Source organism: Bos indicus, chromosome 29, assembly GCF_029378745.1.
Source record: "Bos indicus isolate NIAB-ARS_2022 breed Sahiwal x Tharparkar chromosome 29, NIAB-ARS_B.indTharparkar_mat_pri_1.0, whole genome shotgun sequence".
Taxonomy (NCBI): domain Eukaryota; kingdom Metazoa; phylum Chordata; class Mammalia; order Artiodactyla; family Bovidae; genus Bos; species Bos indicus.
Genome location: NC_091788.1, coordinates 28607844 through 28624833, shown reverse-complemented (window position 1 = coordinate 28624833; position 16990 = coordinate 28607844). Strand labels below are relative to the sequence as shown.

General features: G+C 42.3%; 1 protein-coding gene across 6 annotated transcripts in view; it reads left to right on the top strand.

Annotated features, from left to right (window-relative positions):
* The window catches only part of SIAE (sialic acid acetylesterase), a 37798-nt gene that overhangs the window by 1642 nt on the left and 19166 nt on the right, over positions 1-16990 (top strand). For 3 of the 6 annotated variants that reach the window (XM_070782701.1, XM_019955046.2, XM_019955043.2), the window contains exons 2-4: positions 2040-2075; positions 3030-3191; positions 11899-12074. In XM_070782701.1, coding sequence (XP_070638802.1) covers positions 2040-2075; positions 3030-3191; positions 11899-12074 — 374 coding nt within the window. The remainder of the gene's footprint in view (positions 1-2039; positions 2076-3029; positions 3192-11898; positions 12075-16990) is intronic. The other 3 variants (XM_019955048.2, XM_019955045.2, XM_019955047.2) reach the window with 2 other exon arrangements.

The window sequence follows — 16990 nt, the reverse complement described above, 5'->3', positions numbered from 1 at the left end:
TGTGACTTTTCTTTGCTTTACCACCAGTATCCAACTGTGGCAGAGTAGTGATTGCAGTAATCTTGGAATCAGGTGGCTTGAGTTCTTGTCCTGTCCTGAACTACCTGTGTGATTTGGGGCCGAAGAAGTTTAACATCTGTCATGTGTCTAGTTCTCTGCCTGCCACAGTTAAGCTCCCCAGTAGAATGTAAGCTTCCTGCTGGCAAGGAATTTTGTCTGTCTCCCTCCCGCCCCCAACTTCTTTCCCTGTTGTATCCTCGGTGCTTAAAATTGTGCCTGGCACATAGTGCATGCTAAGTCACTTCAGTAGTGTTTGACTCTTTGCAACTCCATGGACTGTAGCCCGCCAGGCTCCTCTGTCCATGGGATTCTCCAGGGAAGAATACTGGAGTGGGTTGCCATTTCCTTCTCCATGGCACATAGTCAGTTCAGTCGTTCAGTTGTGTCCGACTCTTTGCGACCCCATGAACCACAGCACACCAGGCCTCCCTGTCCATCACCAACTCCTGGAGTCCACCCAAACCCATGTCCATTGAGTTGGTGACGCCGTCCAACCATCTTTTCCTCTGTCGTCCCCTTCTCCTTCTGCCCTCAATCTTTCCCAGCATCGGGGTCTTTTCAAATGAGTCAGCTCTCTGCATCAGGTGGCTTAAGTATTGGAGTTTCAGCTTCAACATCAGTCCTTCCAATGAACACCCAGGACTGATCTCCTTTAGGATGGACTTGCAGTCCAAGGGACTCTCAAGAGTCTTCTCCAACACCACAGTTCAAAAGTATCAATTCTTTGGCACTCAGCTTTCTTTATAGTACAACTCTCCCATCCATACATGACCACTGGAAAAACCGTAGCCTTGAGTAGACGGACCTTTGTTGACAAAGTAACATCTCTGCTTTTTAATATGCTGTCTAGGTTGGTCATAAGTTTCCTTCCGAGGAGTAAGCATCTTTTAATTTCATGGCTGCAGTCACCATCTGCAGTGATTTTGGAGTCCAGAAAAATAAAGTCTGCCACTCTTTCAACTGTCTCCCCATCTATTTGCCATGAAGTGAACATAGTGGGCAACTTAAAATATTATAAAATATATTTAAATAAAAATATTTAAATAGTTGCAAACTATTTAAAAAAATTATCTAATCTAGTTGGGTCTCAGTCTGTTGATCAGTAAATAACATGATTCTACCCTAGGGTGTAAAAGATCCTTTCCATCTCTCAAATTCTGTAACTCAGAATAGAGTCGTGCACAAACAGGTTCAACGGATGTGTGTGGTCAACAACAGACTAACCGAGGGGTTGGGGGAAGGTATTTTCCCCCAACGTTTGAGAAGGTGGCTGCACACACCCAGAACCCCTCATTTGCATGGTCTCATGCCTGCAGCCAGCCCCCTCCAGTATTCTTGTCTGGGAAATTCTGTGGACAGAGGAGCCTGATGGGCTATGATCCACGGGGTCACAAAAGAGTCTGACACGACTTACTGACTAAACAACAATAACGCCTGCAGCAGCCAGTTTTCTTTAATCCCTTCCCTACCCCATCCTCTTTCTGCTTGGCTCTTAGGCCTTGGGTTTTCAGGTTTTGTTCCATTTGAAGCACTTACCCAGGACTCGGCCTTCCCACGCATGCGCCTCTTCCCTTCCCCCCAGCAGGCTGCCAAAAGTGCTTATGCAATTCTAGACTGCTGTAGTCTCCTCTTAGAGCATTTTGCTCCTGGTAGCTGTGCATCTCCAGCCCAGTGGGTCTTCTGGATGATCTTTGATTGTCATGTAGATTTTATGATGGAACAAACTCCTGAGAGAGCTGAGGATGTCTAGGGACTGGGCTGTTATTTGAAGTGCAGGACAAATAGGCCACCAAGTCTGTGTAGGAGACCCATTAGTGATACTGCCCTGTTAAGTATAGCCTGAGGGGCTGTCACCATTTGGAGCTTCCGGGGAGAAAAAAATGTCAACTTTGTTAGTTTTGATTCTCTTTCCTGCCTATCATTTTTATTTAAAACACTTGAAAAAAAAAATCTTAATTTTGTTAATTATTTTCTTCTAGGGGGTTTTGGTCTGTTTTCTTCAGATAAAGTGGGATGTAAGTGAAAAACATTTTTTTTCCTTCCCTTATTAAGTTTTGATGAATTCACTGAGATAATTTGGATAGATACTTGTTATTAATAAAATACTTCGATATAGGCTGGAGCTTAAAAATAGGAATGATCTCGTTAAAGTGAATTCTTACTCAGCCTTGTTAGTGACTGTCTAGAATAGAATCCACAGTTTCAAGGGCTCTTTCTCTTTTCGTATAATTTAGCTTGCAAAGTGGGCGAATTGCAAGGAAGGACCTTTGGTTCAGACACTTGACCTTCTCTCTCTCACTGACCTTATTTTTTGCATCTTAATTGATTTGAATGTACCTTAGAAAGAGTCAGACTTGTCACATAAACTCATAAAGGTTTATTTAGAATCTTCAGTGGGTTGTCAAAAAAAACACAATAAGGAGAGTTATTTGAGGGAAATTGACACTGAGAATGGAAGAGGGGAGATAAAGAGTGGAGGGAAAAGATTAGAAAGGGCTGTGATGGAGAGAGGCAGCCTCTTTATTCCAATCTATGAGGAGTGGGAGTGGCAGTGGAAAGTAGGGAAAGGAAGTGGTTTATTTTTCTCATAAATACCATCTGTGAGATGCATAAAAAGAGCATGTTTGGTGATTTTGGGGGGAGGGAGTCAAGTGTTAGGGCCAGGCCTGAGAGCAAAGGAACATGAGGAGCTTTGAAGGGGAGGAGGCACGTATTAAATGGGTTGTCCCAGGCTCTTTGAATTTTCCTTACTGGTCATCTTGTTCTATGATGCATACTGCTGGAAACTGTCCTTGTGATGCTGCTTACCTAATTAGGAGGAATGAGATCTGGTTTTAGAAAATTGAAAGGACAGGGTAACTTGGAATTCTCACGTATTAAGACTGCGTGTTCCTCGCTGTTTCACCAGATTCAATCTGGCACTGAATCTCTCCAGTGATGCTCATCTAAATATTTGCTGGATTTTTCAGATGTTGGTTTTCGCTTTGCTTCGTACATCGACGACTACATGGTGCTGCAGAGGGAGCCTGCAGGGGCAGTGATCTGGGGTTACGGCACACCCAGAGCCACAGTGACGGTGACGCTGTGCCGGGATCAGGAGCCCATCATGAAGAAAGGGACCCGTGTGAAAGGTAAGACAGGTCAGCCTCTGTTCAGCTTTTGTCTTCTTCTGCCACCTGCTGGATGATGTGAAAATGAATGCTAATAGTCCAGCTCAGGTTACCCATCCATCCATCCATCCAAGTTACTTGAGTATTTACCATGTGTACTGAGGATACAAAGGAAAATAAGACCAAGTCAAAGCCCCTGTCCTCCAGGATCTCGTGCAGTAATGGGAACAGACACCAAGCCATATAGTGAGCGTGGTCAGTGCTGACGGGGGCGGGATATGGAGTGTCATGGGATGCAGAAGAGAAACACCGCAGGTTGGATGGTAAGGGAAGGTTTCCACTGGAAGTGACATTTGAACTGAATCATGTGTAAAGGAGAGGTCGTCGTTCTAGGAGGGTTAAGAACCTAAGCCCTGGGATTCACTGTTCCCATTCAGATCCTGTTTCTTAATGGCTATATGCCCTTGGACATTTTATTTAACATCTCTGCATCACAATTTCTTTATTTTAAAACAGTGATAAAAATAATATTTAGGATTATTTTGAAGATTAAATGAATTAACACATATCAAGTACCTCAAACAGTGCCTGGTGTGTAATAAGTACTGAATAAGTGTTAGCTGTTGTTATTTCTGGGCTTCCCACTGGCTCAGTGGTAAAGAATCTGCCTGCCACTGCCGGAGATGCAGGTTCGATCCCTGGGTCAAGAAGATCTGCTGGAGAAGAAAATGGCAACTCGCTCCTGTATTCTTGCCTAGGAAATCCCATGGACAGAGGAGCCTGGCGGGTTACAGTCCATGAGGTCACAAAGAGTCAGTCATAACCTAGTGACTAAACAACAACATTGTTATTGCTGTCATTATGTTATTTAGTCAGTCACTCGGGTATTTACTGAGTCACTACTAGGTGTCAGATACAGGGTTAGGTATTGGTTATCTAGTGATGAGCAAAACAGAAAAGCTTGGAGGTTAGAGGAGGAAACAGAAAAATAATAATCAATTACAGTGAAGCGTGATGCCACAGTGGGGAAATATAGAGTGCTGTGAGAGTGTTTAGGAGGGATAGTAAATTTAGTCTAACTATCCAGGGTCAAGAAGATCCCCTAGAGAAGGAAATGACAATCCACTCCAGTGTTCTTGCCTGGAGAATCCCATGGGTAGAGGAGCTTGGAAGGCTACACTCCATGGGGTTGCAAGAGTTGCACGCAACTTAGTGACTACACCACCACCACCCGCAAGGCTTGTTTTGAAAGATGAGCAGGGCAGACCCAATAGAGGGAGCAACCTGGGCAAAGGCATGGAGGTGTGAGTGAGCCTGGGTTGCTGGAGGAGTGACAGGCAGGTTGGTTTGTCTGGACCACTAGGGTGTGTGATGGTGGATGGCAGGAGATAAGTCTGGAAATGGAGGAGGCTTGTTTGTCATTTCCAGGGAGTATATACACTACTTTGGGTAGATGGCTTTTAAGCAGCAAAAGAACACAGCCAGATCTGTATTTTAGAAAGATTACTCTGGCTACACTGGGGAAGAGGAGTTGGAGATGGATGAAACGAGAAGTAGGTGGGACCTGTTAGTAGGCTGTTAGGATATTCAGGCGATAGACAGGGAAGGCCTGACTCCAAGTAGTGGCTGTGAGGATGTTCAACAAGGTGAGAATTAGCAGTTAGCAGACTTCATGAGCAGAGAGGTCATATAGAGGAGTCTCTGCCTAGAAGAGACAAGGATGTATTAGGTAGTGTGTGGAGGAGCTCGAAGTTCCAGGATGCAGGAAGGCAGGTTCAGGGCTGGGTCAGGTGGAGACCTGGTTGTATTATATCTCAGTTAGAGGTCTCTCTACAGCTATGGGATGTTGAGGTGGGAGTCAGACAGGTGAGGAGGCTTCTCTGGGGTGGGTGGTGGTAATGTGGGGGTTGGTGGCTTGATAAGGGACTTGAATATACATGTGACAGCAAAGCTTGTGAAAATTTTATTGGCCCCTGAAAACAAAGATCACCTGATTAGTTTTGTCAATGTACAGGACCAATATTCAATCCAGAGTGATGCAAACGCTGGTGCAGACTTTTAATAATTCATTTCCAGGGCCTTCCCTGGTGGCTCTGGTAAAGAATTGCCTGTCGATGCAGGAGACACGGGTTCAGTCCCTGAGCAGAGGAGATCCCACATGCGATGGAGCAGCTAAGCCTGCGCACCACCACTGTTGAGCCTGTGCCCTAGAGCCCATGCTCTGCACCAAGAGCAGCCGCCACCATGAGAAGCCCACACACCACAACTGGAGGGTAGCCCCCATTTGCTGCAACCAGAGAAAGCCCTCGCAGCAACGAAGACACAGGACAGCCAAAAATAAAAAAAGAATGCATTTCTTTCAACAAACATAAAGAAAGTATGTACTAAGTACTAGGCATAGGTGCAAGGTAAGTGCTTCTGGTTCTTGGGTTTTAACAAGACTTTGTAGCAGAAGAGGCTTATTGGGTGAAATTCAGAGAGCTGAAAGGGGAACTTAAGCTGACTGAGAAGTTGTTCTCTGTTAGATATAAATGCTGTTGGTGACTTGTAGGATATACTGAAAATGAAGAATTTGGGAGACTAGTAGTGCTTTCTTTTTGTGTTGCGTCATCTCAGAAATAAGCAGTATGGAGTACAGGTAGTGGTACTCTCACTAAAATGACGTTGACTTAAAGAGCTAAAGAACTGATGCAGTTGAATTAAGTTTTGGCTTCCCAGGTTCTTCAGTGGTAAAGAATCTGCCTGCCAGTACAGGAGATGCAGGAGATGCAGGTTTGATCCCTGGGTCAGGATTATTTTTGATTAATTTTAATTAATTAAAACAATTTAAAACAATTATTTAAATTTTTTTGACCGTGCCCCACAGCATGTGGGATCTTAGTTCCCCAACCAGGGACGGAACCTGCACACCCCCCAACCCCTGCACCCCCAGCACTGGACGCACAGAGTCTTAACTGCTGGACCCCCAGGGACGTCCCAAGAATTGATGTAGTTTAAAAATAAGAAATAGGATTTCTTTGATGCTAATGATTAACATTACCAATTAATACTTAGGAGACAGAGGTTGCACACTACTGTAGAAATAGAGCAAGCACATAATATGTAGCTTTTCAGTCTTAAAAATGTTCTTATGCATTATTTTTAGTTTTTTTACCCTTTTGTGGCTGTCGCAGGACCAATATTTGGAGTGGCCAGAGACAACGCAGGAGAGTAGGTGGTGACAAGAAGAAATAAAAGCTGATAATTAGGAGATGAGCCCCTCTCCTTCTTTAGTGAACCTGTTCACTTATCTTGAGTTCAATTCTGTGAACGCCAACTGAGGGCTTATTATTTATAATAAGCTAGAAACCCTAGAGATTCAAAGAAGAATGTAAGTAGTGTCCACCCTCCAGGAACCCACTCGCTCATGCTGTCCTTTCCTTTCCCATTTAGCAGTTTAGGTTCAGCTCAGTTGCATCACTGAAAAGTGATGCATCGTTTAGAGTTTGGATGTATAGCAGCAACTGACGGGAACCAAGTGATTCATGGACTATTGATGGGAATTTCACAGGGAAAGAGATTGTTGTTATTGATGGGGTCGGGAAGGGGCTATTTGGTAGGCTTCCACACTGTCTTGGTAGGAAAAAAAGGTACAATAGTTTATACAGATCCATAAAATAACTTCAATGGACAGCTTGCTCTGTCCTGCCCATGAAGCAACATGGATAAAGTGATATTTGGAATAAAAAAGATAGACATGTAGGAAATTTCACTGGGCAGTGAAGGAAATGTGTTTCAAAGGAGACACTGTGGGGCATTTTGAAGGGTTGACTTCTATTTAGATTCTGATGACGACCCTGGGATTTTCAGCCAGACTACCTCATTTGGCCACTCTGTCCATCTCTGTTAATATTTAACTTATTACCTATAATCCCCTAAGTGCCCACAGCAAAGCAGAATTTAATGGCATAAAGGGTTTTGTCCAGTAGACTGACACTTGAGCTTTGGGCAAGTTGAGACCTGAGGGATGGCTGGGAACATGGTCAGGTTCCGGGCCTGTTTATGTCATCAGGTGACGCTTAATGCTTCTTTCAGAGACAAGGTGTGAACTTGGGGCAAGGAGCCTGTATCCTCTCACTTTGACACACTTTGGGGGTGCACCTGCAGGCGATAAAATGAAGGTGTATCTGCTTGAATTTGTCATCATGATCGAGGTAAAGAAAAGCTCAGAAAGCCTAAACCTTGTAGAAAGTAAAAAATCTGCATTAGTTTTCTATGTCACATAGTAAGTTATCGCCAACTTAGGTGATTAAAACAACTTACTTTTACTATCTCTGTCGATCTGAAACTTGGCCATCATTTAGCTGGGTTCTCAGAGTTTCAGAAGGTTGAAATCAAGGTGCTGGCTGGGCCGAGTTCTCATCTGGAGGCTCCAATAGGGAATGATTAACTTCCAGGCTCCGTTAGGTTGCTGGCAGAGTCCTGTCCTTGTGCCTGTAGAATTCATGGCCCCATCTCTGAAGCTTCACATCTCTTACGTCTAGACCCTACTTAAAGGGCTCACCTTCTTTAGGTCAGGCCCACCCAGAACAATCTCCCTTTGAGTTAACTTCAAGTCAACTGATGAGGGATTATTCATTATACCTGCAACCCCCCTTCATCCTTTCTAGGTAAGATAACATAATCATGAGGATGGCATCTAATCCCCTCTGCCATTTTCTGTTGATTAGAAGCAAATCATGAATTCTGCCAGCACTTGAGGAACTCTGCAAGGGTGTGACTTATTGGGGGTCATCTTTGGCTGTGTCTACCATAGCAGGCTATAGATTAAGGAATTTACAGGAATAGTTTTATTGATAGAAAAATACTTAAGCTTTTTTTTTTTCATTCATGGTGGCGGTAGAGATGAACTTTATACAGAATAATGCAGGTCTGGCAGGGGCAATTTGGGCAGTAAGGCCTCCTTTACCTCCAGGTCACTTCCACAAACCAGTGAGCCTGTCTGCAGTTGGTGGGGTGCCAGGGTTCTGTGGGGGAACAGTGACTGGGGGCTTCTTCCTGATCCAGGTTTTTCCTCTTGGAAAGGGAAGAGTTGTTGGATAATTTTCCTTTTTCTCTTCTTGGCTGCTGAGATTTGGCACAATAACCTGAAAAATAATTAACATCTGATGTGAATGGCAAACAGGAAAAAAGCAAGATGTGCTTTATGACTAATCATGTCTCTAGACCCATTATTTTCTTTCTTTTTTTTTTGCCTTTGATTTGTTGATTCTTCCCATTTTAAGGTGGGGGCTGGTCTGGGGGATGGAGAAAACATGGAGAGAGTTCTTTTCTTATGCCTGTGGCTGGAAAATGAAGAGAAGAGGGACAGTGAGAAATAAGCCACCAGATACGCTAGTGGTTGGGCAGGGAAACACAGTCAGTTTGCATGGCTTTCTTGTCAGTATAACCCGGCACTGGGGTTTGCTCTCTGCCCTTACTTGGTGATGCTCCTGGCACATGGTGGGCACAATGAAGGAAGGACATGTATCTTCCTGGATGGAAGAAGAAAGAATGGAGGAAGCAGATGTTTGATTGCAGCAAAAATGAGCATTTACATAAACCTGGGCCTGGATTGGTAAGAGATATGACAAGATGGCAAGTGATGGGAGCCTAGAGGAAGGACCCAGAACAGCTGTTGCTCGGGAAGCCCATTGGGGTCAGCAAACGCCGCCGGCTGAATAGTGAGCTTCAACTCTTGGTGGTCAGTCACTCAATTTTATCACTTGGACTCAACCTAATGGACTTTGTGGGTCAGTGGTTTCTGAAATCTACAACTAGACTTCACTGGCCTATGGTCAGCTCCACTTAAACAGCCCGTCCTAAATGGATGGGCCAAGGCCGAATCAGTGCTCCCTGTGGACCGTCCCACCCTTGCTTTCAGTCTAGAAACAGTCTTCACGAGGGCTGTTCTCCTTTGTATACACTTTGTTGTTCAGGCAGTAAGTCATGTCTGACTCTGTGACCCCACGGACTGCAGCATGCCAGGCTTCCCTGTCCTTCACTGTCTCCCAGAGTTTGCTCAAACTTATGTCCGTTGAGTCAGTGATGTCATCCAACCATCTTATCTTCTGTTGCCCGCTTCTCTTCCTGCCTGCAGTATTTCCCAGCATCAGGTTTTTTTCCAGTGACTCAGTTCTTGGCATCAGGTGGCTAAAGAATTGGAGCTTCAGCTTCAGCATCAGTCCTTCCAATGAATATTCAGGGTTAAATTTCCTTTAGGATTGACCAGTTTGATCTCCTTGCAGTCCAAGGGACTCTCAAGAGTCTTCTCCCGCCCATGGAAGTAAATCTGCATTGTTTTAAACTGATTGTTTCTGAGTTGGTTTGACCATTAATAACCTCTCTGTAGTGGAGCTGGTTTCTCCTGCCTTGTGTGGCAGTTAACTTTACTTGACCCTGAGTGTGTCAGAGTTTTTCTTTTATGAAGTGGGAGAGGAAAAGAGCTAGAAACTAAAAGAACTCGGGGACTAGAACAGAAGGAAGTTCTCAAGGTCTTTGAGGAAGTTGAGAGGTTTCCTAGAGGGAGTGGTTCTGGAGAACAAGGCTCTCGATGCCTGGTTCTCTTCAGATGCTTTGGGCTCTAGGGGGAGTGCCTCCTCTGGCTGAGGTAGGGGGGTGGTGCTGTGTTTTGCCCAGCTTCCTCCCCCTTTCCTTCTTTGCCTTTTTATTGCTGGGCAGCAGAGCTTTTCAGAAGCTCTGGGGAAGGTGGTTTTCCACACCAGCCATATTGCTTGGATGGAGACTAAGTGCAAACACTTAATTAATAGCAGTGACTCAGAGTAGCATGTACTGTAGTAGAAGGCTCAGAAAATAGCCCTGTCCTAGGTTTTGCAAGGATTGACCGCATTATCACAAATGAGTAACGTTGATGGCAGGAGGACGGAGCTCCGGTAAGAAGCCTGGGGAGACCTTGGCAAGGCTGCGGTTGGGACAGCTGGAGAGTCTGCCTGCTCAGACGAGAGTGCCATACGGATCACCTCACACCTGTGCGGTACAATCTGTGCTCGCTGCCCACTGTTTCCCAGACAGTGGTTTTTGTGCTTTAGGTGCATTCTGCATTTAATGTGTTGATGTCTGTGGCGATTGGTGGTGTAAAAACAATAGCAGACATTCGGTCCTGGGCTCAGTTGCCCTCTCACGGGTGGGAATAGCGGACTCAGTCGGCTCTGCTTCTAAGAGGAGTGACCTGAGCCCTTTCACTGTTGCCTAAGGGTTTTGGATATTTCTCCCAGACTCTGAGTAATCCTTTACCATTTCAGCCTTTACCCATCTCCTGCCATGTGTCTGGACTTCTCCCCTTAGCTCTTACTGATTAGGAAGATCTTAGCATGTGGTACAGAGTAGGCACTTGGCTGGTATTTTTGTTTTTTAGTATTTTTATAATTGATATTTTTTCGGTTGGTATAATAACCTTGGCTTCCCAGGTGGCTCAGATGGTAAAAACTCCTCCTGCCAAGCAGGAGAAGTGGGTTCAATCCCTGGGTCAGGAAGATCCCCTGAGAAGGAATGGCAAGAGAAGGAATGGTGACACATTCCAGTAATCTTGCCTGGAGAATTCCATGGACATAGGAGCCTGGTGGGTCCATGGGGTCGCAAAAGAGTTGGACATGACTTAATGGACTCAACAACCACAACGATAACCTTAGGATGCCTCATTTGCTGTTCTTGCCATTCCTTCCCTTTGAATTGACATTGATCTGATGGGCACAAATTATCAATCAGTCCATATTCTTCAACATTATGCCAAGAATATTTCTTTTAAAATGATCATCTCTATTTTATCTATTTTCTCCTTCCACTTCTTCAACTTTGTTCGTGTGGTTTGGTTCTCCTAGGCATAATTTTGCCACTTGGAAGATATTCTTCTTGAGTTTCCGAGTATGATGTTGGCAGTGGTGGTGGTATGAGTGGGTGAGAGGTGGGAAGGTGGTGGGGGGGTGGTTCCTAAGGAATATGCTATGAATTTCTGAAACAGGGCCTTGGATGGCTTTTCATCTCCTTAATTGAGTCCGAAAACATTAAGACTGGTAAATAACTCTGTGAAAATAATTAATTGGATAAGTCTAAATATCTCCTTCAAAGAGAGATGAATTTATTTGCCTCCTACTACTTCTTTGTGTCCATTTCTCCACTCACCTGTTTAACTGTAGATAGAAGAGCCCAGAACCACTGGTGTTTTTAATCCCCAAGAGCAACACAGGGAGGAGGTGAGGGTGTTGATGACAAGGATGGTACCATCAAGTAAGTTTCAGATGATGAGTGGTTTTCTCTAACCTGTGCTCACATTTGATTGGATAGTTCCAAGTTAGTTTGGGGCACTGTAAATCTATTAGATTATGATCATGTTGATTTTGACAGTTTGGTGGTATAGTAAGAATTTCCATCTTGCGTTTTTGTATTAAACTCCCTTGCATTTAATATCTGTATTTTTGTCTGTCCTTGCTTAGGATTATAACTGGGTGATTTACTTTTCTTATAAATGCTTCAGTTAAAAGTAAGGAGGGATTGGTACAGATTAAAGAGAGCCACACTACTGCTTTTGTTATTTCTGTTGACATGTCTAAAATTTGGCTGGTCTTCATAGCTTTGGATCCAGTTCATCACAGAAGAGGGGAATTGCCACAAATAAGTCTGATGCATGACTCTGGGCTTCAGTTTCATTTTAGTGGATTGATTCATTAATTCTGGAGCCTTGTTACTATTTCAGCAGACTCTAACACCTGGACAGTGGTACTGGATCCTATGAAGCCTGGTGGACCTTATGAAGTGATGGCACAGCAGACTCTTGGGAGGATAAACTTCACTCTGAGAGTTCATGATGTCTTGTTTGGAGATGTTTGGCTTTGCAGTGGGCAAAGTAACATGAAGATGACAGTTTCACAGGTAATTTGCAAAGTCTCAGTGATAATAACGTTGATGATGAAGAAGAAAAAGAAGGAAGAGGAGAGGGGCGAGGAGGAGCAGGAGGTAGAAGCCAAGATCTGTTCTAAGTGCTTTCTCTGCATGTGCTAATTAATTCAGTTGAACAACTTCATAGGGTGAATACTTATAAGACATTCATAACTCACAGATGAGGACACTGGCCCAGCTGTGTTTAAGCTCCTGCCTAAGATCACAGCATAATTGTGGAGCCAGGGTGTGAATGTGACCCCAAATCCTGTTTTGCTAGTCATGGCCAGTGTGCTGTCAGTGTGTGGGGCACTACTTTCTCACTTTCCTGGGCTAAAGGCAGAAGCTGGACAGTATCTGATGGTAACGGAGATTTAATAGCAAATCGGGGGCCATGTAGATTACTCTTCTCTTTGAATGGTCTTAGAAGATGAGCTTCTGGAGACAGCCTAGGAGATCAAAACAATTAGATTTTGTTTTGATGCTGAGCAGCTAACACACTCTGTCTTTTGTTGCCATGGAGATTTTAAAAATTGAGACTGAATGTTGGCTTTGCCTCTTACTAGTTGTATGGCTTGGAGCAAATCACTTGGTGTTTATGAAACTTTGTTTTTAAAACATGCTTTTAAAAACTGTGGCTAAAATGAATATGACATAATGTTTATCATTTTAACTGTTGGTAAGTGTACAGTTCAGCAGCATTAAATATATTCACAATGCTTTGTGTACCCAGTCACCACTGTCTATCCCCACAACTTTATCATCATCTCTAACGTTTACTCCATACCCAGTAAACAATAAATCCCCCTTTCTCCTTCCTCCTGCCACTGGTAACTCTATCTTGCTCTCTATCTATGCATTTGCCTCTTCTTGGTACCTCCTAGAAGTGGAATCATGCAATAGTTGTTCTTCTGTGTCTGACTTATCTTTCTGAGGATCATGCTTTCAAGGTCCATGCATGTAGCTTGTATCAAACTTTTGTCCCTTTTTATGGCTGAATTGTATTCCATTGTATAGGCCACATTTTGTTTATCCATTCACCTGTGGATGAACACCCGGGTTGTTTCCACGTTTTGGCTATTGTGAGCAATGTTCATAGCAATATTAGATCAATGTTGTGAACATTGATTTACAGATAATCTGTTTCAGTTCCTGCTTTCAGTTCTTTTGGATATATGCCTATGATTGGAATTGCTTGGTTAGTTCTATATTTAATTTTTGAGGACCCATCAAACCATTTTCCACAATGGCTATACCATTTTACATTCCTACTAGCAATACACAAAGGTTCTAATTTCACTGCATCCTCACTGACAGGTGTTAGGTTTCATTTTCTGATTATAGCCGCATTAGTAGGTGAGAAGTGGTATCCTAATGTGGTTTTGATTTGCATTTCTCTGACAACTAGTACCTGCCAAGGCTGAAGGAAACACATAATTTAGTATTGAAGATTGTGTTAGTTTTTGAAAGAAAGCATTATAATACATTTAAATTGTGTTTTTATGTAAACCATGACTTCATTGAATTAGACTTTAATTAGGTCATAGTACTAATTTGATCAGAATATTAATTAGGTCAGAGTATTAAAGTAACCATCATCTTTATTGAGTGAATTATAATCATAGAGGCTAGACCTAGAAAGAAGGCAATAGCACCCCACTCCAGTACTCTTGCCTGGAAAATCCCATGGACGGAGGAGCCTGGTAGGCTGCAGTCCATGGAGTCACTAGGAGTCAGACACAACTGAGCGACTTCACTCTGACTTTTCACTTTTATGCACTGGAGAAGGAAATGGCAACCAAACTCCAGTGTTCTTGCCTGGAGAATCCCAGAGACGAGGGAGCCTGGTGGGCTGCAGTCTATGGGGTCGCAGAGTCGGACACGACTGAAGTGACTTAGCAGCAGCAACTAGTGATATTGCATATTACTTCATGTACTTATTAGCCATTTGTATGTCTTATTTGAAAAAATGTTTATTTAGGCCTTTTGTCCCTTTTTGAATTGGGTTGCTTTTATTGTTAAATTGTAGGAATTTTTTTATATCTTCGAGGTATTAATCGCTTGTCAGATGCATGGTTTATAACTATTTTGTCTCATTCTCTCGTTTGTCAGTTTCATTTTTGAGGGTGTCCTTTGATACATAAAAGTTCTCAGTTTTTATGAAGTTCAGTTTATCTGTGTTTTCTTTTGTTGTTGTCTATACTTTTGGTATCATCTTCTTGATACTGTTGCCAAGTCCAGTGACATGAAGGTTTTTCCAGTGTTTCTTCTGAGAATATTTTAGTTTTAACTCTTAAGTTTAGGTCTTTGAGTCTTTTTGATCACTTTTTTTATATGTAGTGTAAGATGAGGGTCTAACTTCATTCTTTTGCAAGTGGATATCCAGTTCTCCCAGCACCAATTGTTGAAAAGATGGTTCTTCCCCTATTGAATGGTCTTGGCACTTTTTTTTCACAAATTCATTGGCTTTATATATGAGGATTTATATCTTGGCTTTTTAGGCTATTCCATTGGTCTATATATCTCTCCTTATGGCAGTACCATACTGGTTGAATTACTGTAGCTTTGTAGTAAGTTTCAAAGTTGGGACATGTAAGTCTCCTCCAAGAATTTCTTTTGTTAGTGTCAATCTTTCTCTGTTTTAGTCATGGCCTTGTAGATTAATTTTTCTTAAATTGAAAACTAGCATTTTTGTCTCCCAGAGGCTTCACTGGGGTCTGTTTATGCCTGATAGAAGGTGAGGAGGAAGAGCACTACAAGGGCTCCCAGGTAGGGATGGGCATACTCAGTAAACAGAAAACCCAGTGCAAACAGGGGGAATGCCAGCCTGTCGAAATGTTGTCAGTGAGGAAGCTCAACTTGAAGTATTCCTACCTCCATTGCTATTAGAGCAATGGGTGAGTCTGACACATAATGAGTGAGTCTCTTAAGTGAAGCAGGAGAAAGAGGACATCAGAAGGGCTTCCCTGGTGGTCCAGTGGTTGAGGATCTGCTTGCCAGTGCAGGGAGCACAAGTTCGATCCCTGGTCCGGGAAGATCCCACATGCTGCGTAGCAGCTAAGCCCCTGAGCCACAACAATTGAGCTTGTACTCTAGATCCCAAGAGCTGCAACTAACTTTAGCCACTTGCCTTAAAGCCCATTCTCAAGAGAAGCCACCACAGTGATAAGCGCGCACACCACAGCTAGAGTAGCCCCTGCTTGCCGCAACTAGAGAAAGCCCGTGCACAGCAGTGGAGACCCAGTGCAGCCAAACATAAATTTAAAAACATTTTTTTTTTAAAGAAAAGGATGTTGAAAAAGTCATCAAGGAAGCAAGCTTCTTAATTGTTTACTGGTACTCTAGCAAAACAAGAGTGGTAAACAAAAGCCTTGGGGCTCTGAGATTTCTTTCTGCAAACAACTCTGCTTTCTGATTGAACACCAAAGCAGTCTAGAATAAAGGGAGTGGATTTCTGGATAGAGTGGGATGGGGTTTTGCTTTTGGGCCTCAGAATTGTCCTTCCTTTGTTTGTTTAGTACAAGCGATTTGATTTAAAAATAAAAGTAAGGGAATCATTGCTGTTTCATTTATATTAGAATCAGGGCTGGACAGTAGCAAGTTCATAGTTATGTTTAAAGTTTATCAGCTTAAAACACTGCTGAGAGATTAGAAAATATTTTTTTTACTCACTCTCAGACCTCCAGAGAAATTCATGTGAATTAAGTCCTTTGACACATTTGAAATTAGGGTTGATTTTCTTTGCTTGTCTTTATTATCTGATTTTTCTATAATGAGCATGAAATGACTGGTTTTTAAGACAAAGTTATAAAAACAAGAAATTGATTTCACTTAACTGATACCTTAAATATCTATCAAAGGCTCAATTTATAATAAAGAGGCACATTGTATAAATAAGAATCTTAGGAATAAATGATTTAACTTGCATTAGGGATCAGAACTAATATGTTTATACTTTGACATGTACTTTTATTTGTTCCCATTAATAGGTTCAGATCTTGAAAAGATTATGATCTTCCCTAGTAGCTCTTTCTCTAAAACTCAGTTCCTTAAGTGGATTTTTATTTTCTTGACTTTTTTTCATTATCTACTTCTTCATTTTTGAGAGATATTTAAGTTTGAGTTTTAAAAAACTCTACAACTAGACCATGATCTCAATTAATCTTTTAAAAAAAATGTATAAAATTGAGCCCTTGCACATACTTAAGGTCTCTTGTTTTGCTTCTGTAGCTTCTGCCCCTTCTAGCTTCTTTTTTTCTCTCTTTTTAAAAAAAAAACCAGTTAATAAATAATGCTTTTAAAAATATTCTACTTTGGACATACCTATTTCCTTTCATTATTAGTTTTCTAATTTAAAAATCTAAATTCTTGCATTTATGTCTTCCTAACCAATATTTTACTTAGTCTTGCTTTCTACCCTACTTAAATATATGGAAACCTTTTAAATTTAAATGTTTATTAAATTTGACTTAACTGGGCTCCATGTTAACATCAGTGAATAGAAGCAAAATTGAAGTTTCATCTCTTGATAGAAAGCATGGTTTTATATAGAAGTGGGATTGCTGTTAACTCATTAAGGAAAACAGTATTTTCCTTAATGCTTTAATTGCAGTTCCCTGTTTGCACAGAGAGGCATGGACCAGATCTGTTTGTATCTGCACAGTCAGGCTCTCAACTGCACTCTGTGCCAGGGGATCTCATCCCATTTTCTGTCAAGCTAAGTCACAGTTTGATTGTTAAGACTGAACACATTTTTTTTTCTGCCTGGAATTTACTCTTAAACATCTTCTATATCGAACTAAGGCTATAGAAGCTCTGAGATACAGAAAAATAGAAAAAGATTCCATCTGAAAAAGCCAAGTGTTAATTTTATTTGTTTTAGAATCACGCGCTTAGTCTGCAAGACAGCG